General features: G+C 40.7%; 1 protein-coding gene across 4 annotated transcripts in view; it reads right to left on the bottom strand.

Moving 5' to 3' along the window:
• The window catches only part of Rfesd (Rieske Fe-S domain containing), a 14,189-nt gene extending 1,938 nt beyond the window's left edge, over positions 1 to 12,251 (bottom strand). The window contains exons 1-4 of one of the 4 annotated variants that reach the window (XM_037211094.1): positions 11,668 to 12,251; positions 3,571 to 3,743; positions 3,440 to 3,474; positions 1,457 to 1,699 (exon numbers count right to left, since the gene is read on the bottom strand). In XM_037211094.1, the coding sequence (XP_037066989.1) occupies positions 1,457 to 1,699; positions 3,440 to 3,474; positions 3,571 to 3,742 (450 nt within the window). In that variant the 5' untranslated portion in view covers position 3,743; positions 11,668 to 12,251. The other 3 variants (XM_028893992.2, XM_037211095.1, XM_028893993.2) reach the window with 3 other exon arrangements.

Here is a 12,251-nt window from a genome sequence, read left to right as displayed (position 1 = left end):
CAAGCATGACATGGGTCCCAGGCAGTCAGAACAGCACTGACCACACATAACTGATATAGTAAAACCAGTGTAAACCAAGTGAACATCAACCTGCTTGTAAACTGTGAGGAACAAAACATTTATGGGAAACTGTACACACATACACACACACACACACACACACACACACACACACACACACACTCTCTAAAATTCTTTTAAACTTTTATTTGAAGGTGGCATGTAAACAAAGTACTTTGGTGCATTGATTAGGAGACTGCCTCTGTCCTGCTAGGGCATCACTGTGTGTGGCTTTTTTACTTCAGGAATGGCCCTGGTAAGAGACTAGTCAAGCCAGGTTTTATTTGGTTTTGATATCTAGCACCCTCCCTCTCCCTTTCTTGATAGGGTCTCACTATGTAGCGCTGTTTGCCTGGAGCTCATTGTATAGACCAGGCTGGCCTCAAACTCACAGAGATCCTCCTGCCTCTGCCTCAGAATGCTGGAATTAGAGGTGTGTATCAGTACACCTAGCTTTAAGTTTCTGAGTTCAGCATACACAATGGCCTCACCGGAGGCCATTTTAACATATAAACATCTGGTAAACATTTGTAAGCAAAAGTACACAACTAAGATTTGAGGACCTCAGTGTGCTTATATTTAACCTTTAAAACTGTAAAAACCATAATTAAACACAGAAAGTACATGATCTGTGGACAAAGCAACGTAAGAATAGAGGATCTCTGGGAACTAAAGTAAGTGATGGAGGACCATTCTGCTGTTAACTTTGAATGTATGAAAACTTTCCCAAATAGAATCTGCTGTATTTAAAAGGAATCTCTTCCCACTTAAACTTTTCCTATTATGTTTTCTGTTTTTATCTGTTGTCAACTGTGTGAGTCCTTCCTAAACTGATCACCTCGAGCCTCTAATGTACAGCTTCCAATCAATCCAGAGTGGGATGGAATGTATTCTGTCAACTTTGAGTGGCCCAGAAGTCATACTAAAGCAAATGTGCTTTTAAACATCCCAAATCTAGGAGTTTAAAAAATATTTGCTTCTATTTTGATTTATGTGTATATGACCTGTGTGCTGGTGTCCACAGAGGCCAGAAGAGGGCATCAGATTCCCTGGAGCTGAAGTCACATTGCTTACAAATGTTTACTAAAACATAGTCTCCACTATGCCAAGAGTGCTGCTGGGCTGTGGCTCACACGTTCTGTATGGCTGAAACACTAGACAATGCTTTAGCACAGTGAGTGTGAGGAGCCAAACTCAGGTCCTCTGGAAGAATAGCAAGAGCTCTTAGCCATCTCTCTAGCCCCTGACAAAACCTCTGATTTTTAAAGCTATATATAGTACCTATGTTGGAAAAAGTTCACCTTTGCTACTGAAACAAAATTACTGTAAAATATTTTCAAACATACACACATTTTTTGCTGCCATATATTTTTTATCAGGAAGAACTCTGAATTACTTTGAACTCTCCAGTGGCATAAAAATCAGAGTCACATTTAAAAGGTTCCTTAGAAAGCGTCACATAAATATTGCCATTATCCACTGTCACGGTGTGAATCCTTTGCTTTACTCCCTTGGAACACCACTTGGGTCTTGCTGATGGGTCTTTAGGGTTTATAGACTGGTACAATCCTTCTCCTGTTGCCAAAGTGATTTTGTATTTATGCCAGGGACAAACTATACATGAATGTCCATTGAAATCCTGGAGGGGAAAAACAACAGATTTAATAGTCTTGACATTTCAGCTGTTTATGGTAGATCTCAGATTTAGTTAAGAATCTACTGCAGGAGAACTGGGTTCAAGTACACCAGGTGGAGTTGCATGAACTCAGAAGCTGAGATGAGAGGATCCTGAGCTCAATGCCAGCCTGGACTATCCGATGGGACTCTGTGTCATAAACAGTGAGGAGCCTGCCAGTGAGATAGCTTAGCAGGTGACGGCACTTGCCACTAAGCCTGATGATGTGAGTTCAATCCTGGGAACCCACATGATGGGAGAGGAGGGCCACCTCCACATAGTTATTCTCTTTGTTCACAGGGATTGTTCCCACACACAAATAAAATAAACATCACAAATGAACAAAGAGAGCAGTGCTTCCTCCTCCTATTTACAAGTTAGTCAGCACAAAGCACACTGAGGACAATGGAGTCCTTTTTGCAGCGGGCTAGAACTTAGCGAGCTGGAGTGCCAGCAGAAGAGGACTGGCTGGCAGAAGACCTCACTGCCTCTCAGCCAGAGGTTATGATCATTAATGTCACTTCCTTGACAGAAAAAGGGCGGGGCTTCCAGAGTTTCCATAGGAGTTTTCACTAGCTTCTAGAAGAACTGTAAGGCCTGGGAGTTACTAAAGTATGAATGCAAATGCTAATGGACAAGAAATTTGTGATCCCAAACTTCTAAAATGTCCCAACAAAGTGTTGCCAAGCCTTAGTAGCATGGGCTTCACTGGATCTGCTTTACACACAGCTGTTTGTTTAAACTCAGTAAGCATCAGGCAGTGGGGTTCTGCATATCTCCACTATGCCAAGAGTGCTGCTGGGCTGTGGCTTACACGTTGAGCAGCACGTTCTTTATGGGATGAAACACGAGAGACAATGCTATAGCATTCTCATCAACGTGTGCTTTCAGCCTGTACACCAGAAACAGAAATGCTAACTTGGATTCCCATACAGGTATTAGCAAACAGTCACATTTTCATAACTTAAACACATGCCCTTTAACATACGGAACAGGAACAGATATGGTTAGCAGGCAAATAACACGTGTGCAAAGAGTTAAGCTCAGGCTTGTATTTTGCAGCAGTTAGACAAACAAAATAAACAAACAGAGACAGAAATTAGACAACTTGTTTTGGAGCACAAGAAAGCAAAGGCAATTCCCCCAAATTCTTCAGGTAAGATTTTTAAATGTGTTTTCTCTCAAACATTTAGAAACACTTTTATTATATTGAAAATATATACTCATAAAATTCAAAGCATACAATATAGCAATAAAAAGTGACTCTGTTAGAATTTCAATCTCATTGGAACTACTCTATTTGCTCTTAATACTCAAAAGCACATTGTTAATATCCCTCAATACCAGCATGAATAGGACTGCATAATTTATTTTACTGGGTGCATAATGTTCCACAGCATGACTGTTATAATGTATTTAATGAGGTGGTCTTAAATTTTCCTGTATTTACATTTGTTCAAGTATATTCACAGGGTAGATATCCCAGAATATTTGCTAGTTCAAAAGACATTCATACTCTTTATGATTTATCTGGAAAATGGTTTTCTTTGTATTATAGGGTATGAATAGGTAAGGATAGTGGCAACCATCTTCAAAGTACTAAAGTGGAATTAAATATAAATTATTAATCTTTGAATAAAGAATAAAATAAAAAAAATATAGGAAATATCTGAATTTGCTTAAAGTAAATTTAATTTTACATACCTCAATTTCTCCCAAGTGTAAGGGTCCTCCAGAATCTGAAAAGGAATTGATATTATATCTAATCACTAAATTGAATTTTGATAGTTTTGTGATGAAGAAGTACAGATTGTAAAAATGAAAAGAAATCTTACGGTAGCAACGAATGTCCATAGCATGATATTTCCCTTTGTGGTAGAAAATGACCACTTCTCTGTCATGGACAACAGCTGTCATTCTTTCCAACTTTCTAATGTCATCTTCTCTGCCAACACAGACAGAAGTGTACTTCTTCTCGTCGTCTTGTTCAGAGAGTTCAGGGTCCATGCTATTTAGTAAGGAGAGAAGGAAGAAAAGAGGAGAGGAAGGGATGTGAGGAGAGGGAGGGAGGGAGAGGAAGGAAGGAGAAAAACACTGAAGTAGTTTTTGAAACTAATGAATGCTTTTTTCTATAGCTGTATAGGATTTTTTTTTTAATTCTTTGCTCTTTGTACTCTTTTGGTCTTTGCCACCCAGCTCCTAAATAATTACACTGAGTCTTGTTACTTATGAATGCCCAGCCTTGGCTTGGCTTATTTCTAGCCAGCTTTTCTTAAATTAGCCTTTTGCCTCTAGGCTTTTATCCTTCTTTATTCTATATACATTTCTTTACTTCTTACTCCATGGCTTGCTGTGTAGCTAGGTGGCTGGCCCCTGGAGTCCTCCTCCCCTTCTTCTCTTGCTCCTTGATCTTCTCTTCCCAGATTTCTCCTCCTATTTATTCTCTCCCTGCCAGCTCCACCTATCCTTTCTCCTGCCTAGCTACTACCATTCAGTTCTTTATTAGACCAATCCAGGATTTTAGACAGGCAAAGTAACACAGCTCCACAGAGTCAAGTGCAACACAAAAGAATACAACACATCTTTGCATCATTAAACAAATGTTCCACAGCATAACAAATGCAACACATCTTCAACTAATATTCCACAACAACAGAACATTTGTAAATACTAGATCAAAGTTTGATCTAACCCAACACTGCCAAACCAAGAAAAACTCCCCACTGTCAGGGAAGACAGGGTTATTTTCAGTTCTTAGGATGGAAATTTCAGAGCAGGGCATAGAGCCTATGGCGTCACTGTCCTTTCATTCCCTATCAAATGCAATACTGAAGAGCAGCCAGTTGTTCTCTGCACTTTCTGTCTGTTGGCGTCCCGGGATTCTTGGGTGCCCTGCTGAGGTGGCTCACTTGAAGTTCATGGAACACAGAGTCAACTTTTGTTTACCCCACCAGTGCAAGTGAGAGGTGTGAATAGAGTTTTTCCATTTTGACAGACATGAAGATGATTTTTATTTTTCCCTTTAATCAAGGGGAACTTATACAAGAGGACTGAAGGTTATGTTTTTTTTTTTTTCTTAGAACAGGCATTGTCTTTTTATTGTAAAGTGATTCAGTGGCTTGTGTATACATGAAGACTATAGTCATATTTGATTGATTCTATGTGAGAACCATCACGACGCTTCTAGGTTTCAGGAACCTTCTGTGACTTCACAAAGCAAACAGAAGATGTTAAGGTATGGGGTCCTGTGGGTACCTGAACTGTTTCTTGGAGCAGAGCTACTTCAATTCCTTTATTGTGTGACAAAATTAAGGACTTATGACAGATGACAGAGGTTAAAGTGTCATGGTAACATCTAATCACAGCTGTTTACAACACTGACAGAGAAGCTTCTTAAGGAATGACTTTAGTGGTCATCTTTAAATGCCACCAGAGTTACAAATGAAGTTATCTTCAGATTCTCCTTCGAGTTTTCTCCTTGTTAGAGATGATCCTTTTTTGAATGCTTTCTGATCAATGACTATGTGACTGGCATTTCAGGAATTAGGACGTGGAAGCTTTCTGCCCTCTCAAGGACTGTGTTCTACATGGCAAGATTAACATCAAACTTGGTGACAGGGTAAAGAAATTTTGCAAAGAACAGGCTGTAGAATAACTGGATAATCAAACTGAAACCCCATGAGTCAGATATGTGAAGCATTGGTGGAAGAGAATTCCATACTGAAGAAAGAGTGAAAGTCTGAGGGAAAGAAAAGGCTTAGCTGATTTGAGGAACAACAACAACTACAACAAACCCTGGAAAAATCACAAGCAAGACTGGGTAACACTTGCTGGCCGGTGAAGTCAGCTGTACAGCACAGAGGAGGGAGCTGGTCCAGGGGCACTGGGAGTCACTGACTGACGTGAAGCAAGGAGGTTTTACAGTCCCCTTTAACAGTGCTCCAGGCTCTGGAAGACGGATGGTAACACAACAGGCAGGAAGACACAGCACAGAAAGCTGTTAAGGTAGGCACCAGAGCTAGGTGACTTGGCCAGAGTGTTCTGATGTGGGAGAGAAAAGTAACAGTCTAAACCAATCCCTAAAACATGTCCCATTCAGAGGACAAGGGGAAGATGCGAAGAGGCAAGACCAGCATAGCACCCAGTGACTGCTAATCAAACAAAATTAATCATTCTTCTCTACTCTATCATCTGCCTCAAATTGCAGGTAGGTAATAGTCAGGAAAAAATAAAGGCAGCCAATGAGGTAAAATCACTAAATTATACATGAAAAAAACTGGGGCTTCCCAGGAAACTGTTCTGTTCTAAAACTTGTTAGCAAAAGCTCAGACTATCCCGCTCCCTTTGTGTAAACTGACCAATTATTTACACCTCAACTCTCCAAAAAATCCAAATATTGGTTATGGTTATCAACCAAGTAAAAGCTTATATCCACAATATAACCATCACAACCCTCTTTTGCCTATACTTTGAAGTTTTGTCTTGTATTCACTCTTTGGGCCAAATGTAGAAATTAAAAGGTGAAGAAAGAAATCAGGACTAAGAAAATCACTCAACATTACTCCTAAAGACAGTCTCATGGCTACATGTCTGATCAGTTCTCAAGACTACCCACTCTATAACACTGTGCGACACTCAGCAGATGTTTACAAGACACGCATGTTTCTGAGACAGGTCTCGTGTAGCTCGGGCTGCCTTGCATTCCCAGTCTTCCTGCCTCCCTCTCCCTAGTGCTAATAACACAGGTCTATGCAGGCCTGGGGATCAAACCCAGGGCTTTGTGCATGTACTGCGTGTGTGTGTGTGTATGTGTGTGTGTGTGTGCGTGTGGGTGTGCGTGTGTGTGTGTGCGCGCGCGTTCAACACCCAGTTAATTCTTTGGTCATCTTAAAAGATCTCAATAGGTGTTTATGTCAGACATAGCCTTCCAAATCAAAAGGAAATAATTCTAAAGGTTTGTAGCAATCCTAGGTTTTACTAAGATTCTCTCTCTTTTTCTCTCTCTCTCTTTGGTTCCCTCTTTTAAAAACTTATTTTATGTGTATGGGTATTCTGCCTGCATGTATGTCTGTGTACCACATGTTCATGCTTGGCTGGTACCTGAGGAGACCAGAAGACATCATCAGATCCCCCAGAAACTGGAGATACAGAGGACTGTATGCTGACATGTGGGTGCTAAAAATTGAACCTGGGTCCTCTAGAAGAACAGCCAGTGCTCTTAAATCTCTAAGCCACTGCTTTAGCCTCTTTCAATTACACCTTAACAATTTTGTAGTTGTATGAATTTCTTATCAGAGTGTGAGGCTTATAATTCTGCCTTATGCAAAATAAAGAATTATATATTGTTAATATTTTGACCTACCCCTTGAAATCCTGTCCCTTAGGGCTGCCCTGCGTTTTAAGGAAAAACTCCTCCCCTTCCTCCCTCTCTCCCTCTCTCTCTCCATTCCCATGAGGTGTACACACCTCTGCTTTCTTTCCCTTCTCTTTCTTTCTTGTCTCCCTCTTTCCTATCCTTCTCTTCATCTCTCTATTATAATAAACTCCCCACGTGGATGCAGTGCCTGGGTGTGAATGACTTTCCATACGCCATCACCCCTGCTACAGCTGCCCAGCATGATTTCCCTCATGTGTGGTGGATACCCTGGCCTGGCCAGCTGGGGATTCCCCACCTGTGCAAAATTCATAACATATATGAAAAAGGAAATGAAGTGAATAAAAATGATGTCCCACACTGTCAGTAGAAACTCAACTGCTGTTAAGCACACTAGGTGTACTGTGAAATACTTAGTAATAAAAACATACAGTTGTCTACATTTGAATACTATACATACTATGAATCACATATCGACTTCAAATACTTCAATTATAGGGAGATGGCCCTCAGTCTACTTTCTAAACTACACTGATACTGCCACATTCATAAGGTGTTAACACACCTTTACTTGACCAAACAGGAAGCTACCATATTGGATCCATTTCAGCCTGAGGTTAACATTTTACATATACGTATCCACATATCCAACTTGTTTAAAGAAGTTGGACCTAGATTAAATGACTCTGACCCATAAACCTTACAACATTAAAAGGGAAAAATATGACTCATTTTAAAAGCAAGTGTATAAAAACAGAAAACTTAGGAATAAAATCTCCACCGAGTTTATTAGGAGTGAGCTTTACAAAAGGAGATTTACTGGCTACTAAAACAAAGCAGGCACTAACTGAGGCGGAAGGTAGGACACGGGATAGCATCCCACGCCTGGGCTCCCAAACCTACATGTGTGGAGGCAGACGTGTGTGCAGTGACAGGAGAAGCAAGAGCTTTCCCTCAATGTACACACTTTACACAGATTAAGTTTAGGAAACTACTCTGGAATCTGCAGTCAACCCCTACTCTAAATGACCTAGTTGGGCTGGGATGCAGCTCAGTGATAAAGCATTCGCTCACTAGCCCCTGCCTCAAGTTCTACCTCACCTGGGAGTGAGGGTAGGGCTAAACTTGGTACTTAACTGTTACTGGAAAAACTGAGCTATATGCTGTGTTTTTTAAATTATCCCACAATAAAATAGCAAAAACAATTTTAACCAAAAAAGCAAGGGGCCAGCTTGGTGGCACACATCTTTAATCCCAGCATTCATAAGGCACAGGCAGGCAGTTTTCTGTGAGTTCAAGGCTAGCCTGGTCTACATAGTGAGTTTCAGACCAGCAAGGGCTCTACAGTGAGACCTTATCTTAGAAGTAATAAAAAAGTAAAGGAGACCATCACAATAATTTTTTCTGAGTTGTTTATGGCTGACAGGAAGCTGGAATAATATGTCTCATGTCCATCTGGTTTTGCTTGATTTGGTCAAATACAAGATTGCTAGTGGGAGCATTTGCCTTCAGAGCTGGACATGCAGCCTTATCAGATTTCATGGAAAGAGCACAAAGGAACCAAATCATAAGAAAGCAAGAAACAAGTAGAGGAAAGGGAAATGGGTTGAAAAGGGCGAAAGAAATACATTAAATTTGCAACAAATGTACCCCTCAAAGTAAGATGTGAATATATGAAGAATCCCTATGGACAGTAAGTAAATGCCAAATAAGCAAAGAAAAATGGACAGAAGACATGACCAAACAGTTCACACATAAGGAATTCCAAGTGGCCAATAGTCACATGTAAAGAAGCTTAACCTCATCAGGAAAATAAAATGCGATGCAAAGCCCAAGCTGGAATATTGGCAAGAATATGGCATAACCACTAGTGATGACATATGCTAATGCCGATGCAGCTTGGTCTCACCAAAGCTGAATAATCATGATCCAATATCCCACTTGAGGCACGTCAGAAGGATGACCACATCAGCAAAAGATAAGAAACAACATAGCCCATTTGTAGCAGGATGAATAATTTGTATACTCATTCAATGGAATGCTACTCTAATGTAGAAAGGAAGCTTTCATTTTTTTTAAATCATGTGCAAAAGCAAAGAAAACCAAATAACATGTTATTCATGAATACATGCTTTGTAAGAATTTTCATTATTATTTTATGTTATTTTCATATTTTGCCTGAGTTATTGTTTGTTTTTTACTCTTTTTTTGGGGGACCCACCACCCAGCTCCCAATAAATTCACACACAGAGGCTTATTACTTAAAGTACCTGGCCTTAGCTTGGCTTGTTTCTTGCCAGCTTTCCTTAACTTATCCCACCTATCTTTTACTCGTTCTTGTTCTCTTACTTCTGCATTTTACTCTTACTCCCTGGCTTGCTGTGTAGTTGGGTGGCTGGCCCCTGGAGTCCTCCTCCTTCCCTGGCTCCTAACTCTCAATCTCCCAGATTCCTTCTTCTATATATTCTATCTGCTTGCTAGCCCGGCCTATCCTTTCTGCCTCACCACTGGCCATTCAGGTGTTTTAGACAGGCACAGTAACACAGCTGCACAGTTGAACAAATGTAACATAAGCAAAAATAACACACCTTAAAATAATGTTCTACTACATTCCTGCATGTATGTCTGCAAACCATGTGTATGTCAGGTGGCCTAGGAGGCTGTAAAATGGCGTCTGGTCCCCAGAACTGGAGTTACAGACAGTTTTAAGTCACCATGGAGCTCCTGGGAATTGAGTCCGGATCCTCTGGAAGAGCAGCAACCACTCTTAACTGCTGAGCCATCTCTCCAGCCTTGGTGAATACATGCTTATAGTGTAAACTTACAGAGAAAAGCAAGAGGATAATAAAAGTGTTCTTAAAGCCTCAAAAAATGTTGTTAGTTTTTCTATTTAAAGTTATTCTTTCTAGTATTTAAGTCGAATACTACTTTGTTGCAAACTCATGAAAAACAGAGTTTTATATCTTTAGAGCATTTACCTGCACATAGATCAAGAATTAGCTGTTTGAGAATTTTGTACATCTTGTTTCAAACCTTAGCACTAGGTAAGAAGTTAGCCACCCCCAACAAAAAAATAGCAAAATGCAATAAATGTAGACTAACTCTACAAGTTAACCTCTCCTGACAAGCAAACAAATAAAACCAAATAAAAGCCTCCCTCAAATTTCGGTGTTTGAGCATGGAACATTGACAAGGTGACTCCAACCAAAAAAACAAAACAAAACACTGTAGTGCACTTTGAAGTGGCTGATAAGAAACAGAGGGAGAGAGCTCTGTCTAAGGGATAACAGTTTCAGAGAATTATGATTATAGTCTTGCATAAGCTTAGGAAAGTATTATCTTTCAAATAATAGTGTTCTTTATGCATCATACACGGTACTATTTATGATGTGATAATTATTTAAAATTAACACTCATATTGTTCTTAATTAAATACTATGAATATCATAGTCCATTTAGACAATGAGTCCATGTGTTCACCTTTAAGAATTTAAATTTTGTTACCCTGATAAACTATTCATGAACGCCTACATATGCCTACATATTTCCTCTATTTTAGAAAAGTAGACTTTTTAAAAGTGTAGCTTTTTTACACTGACAGATAAAATTGTATGTATTTAGTCTGCATGATGTTTTGAAGTACACATACATGTGGAATGACTAAATCCAGCTAATTAATAAATGAGTTACCACACATAATTAACATGTTGTGATGAAAACATTTTCCACGCACTTAAACTTTTTCAAGAATACAATATATTGTTAACCAGTCACCATGTGTACAATAGAGCAAAGATAACAGATTCCCTTACCTAAATTAAAGAAAGTGAAAAGTTAGACAATTACCCAATTTGAGCAATAGATAATTTCCTTCTTTAAAAAATTCAGTTCTGTTCCACAGTTCTCTTTTTGAAGAGTGGTGTTTTTGTTGTCGTTATTTATTTCTAAAATTAGGTTTCTAAAAGTGAGACTTCTAAAAATAAAACTACACATTAGCTAAGTGGATGTGCCTGTCAGTTTTAGATACCTTTCTAATTTAGATAATTCATTCAAGTATACATGTACTGAACACAAAAGTCGAAAAGTAAAGGTACTCACGTGTCAATCCTCTTAAGCAATGACTAAGGCACTTTAAGGCCCACACACTACCCCAATGCTTATCTCCAGGGTGACACACTTGCTTTTAGGCTCAGGGAGGGGGAATGCTTTGGCCAGTTTTATATCAGTTTGGATGACAATAAATACATAAGACCAGCTATATTTGGTGAGTGACTACTTGCTTAAACACTCTGACGTGAAGGTTCATTACTCCTCACAAAACTGAGGATTCATGAATATGCTGTTTGGCATTACTTTCGTGTAATTAGCAGCCAGCGATTTATAAAAAATGTGGCCTGAAAGAAAAATCATCTTGAAAGCCACAAAAGCTGTTCAGCAAAAATGTATAGATCTTCTTATTGGCGGTGCATACGATATCAGGAAAGATAGGTCCGAATTTAAATCTAGGAATGCTAATATCCAAGGTTGTGTCCACAAATATTTAAAGTAGAACACTTGCCCAATTTAATGAAGTCATGCAGCTGAGCAGATTACCGCCAGTGTCTGGTATTTGATGAGAAGGTTCACCTGGGTCTGACTCCCCGGAACACGCCTGATTTGGGGCTGTGCTGCATAAGAGGCTGTCATCATAGGGTGTGGGGACGAAAACTGCTTTAATACAGCTCTGCTATTTACAGCTAGGCGCAACCACGGGAAACGCCCCTCCGGCTGCCCCCGAAGGGCTCTGCAGCTCCGACACCAGCTGTCCTAACAGCTCAGAAGACGGCCTGCAGCGGCTCGACGGGGCGGCGCCCGGGACGCGGCGCGGCCAGCAGAAGCAGTGCCCGCGGCCATCCCGGGAGGGCTCGCGGGGCGCCAGGGCCTTCGGGGTTCGCTTTCCTAGCCGACGGCGCACAAGTACGGGGAGGGCGTGTTTAAAGGCTGCAGGCCGCGGCCGCGACCCAGCTGTCAAGGTGACGAGTTCACGGAGGCCCTTTCCGGAGCGAAGCGCCTACGGAACTGCAGCGCCCCGGGACCACAGGCTCCGGTTCGGGCCGCCCCCGCCGCAGGAAGTCCAGGCCCGGGCCCGGCCAGACCGGAAGC

This window comes from Peromyscus leucopus, chromosome 15, assembly GCF_004664715.2.
Source record: "Peromyscus leucopus breed LL Stock chromosome 15, UCI_PerLeu_2.1, whole genome shotgun sequence".
NCBI classification, from domain to species: Eukaryota; Metazoa; Chordata; class Mammalia; order Rodentia; family Cricetidae; genus Peromyscus; species Peromyscus leucopus.
Note: the sequence above shows the minus strand (reverse complement) of the source record. Positions and strands in the feature narration are given on the sequence as shown.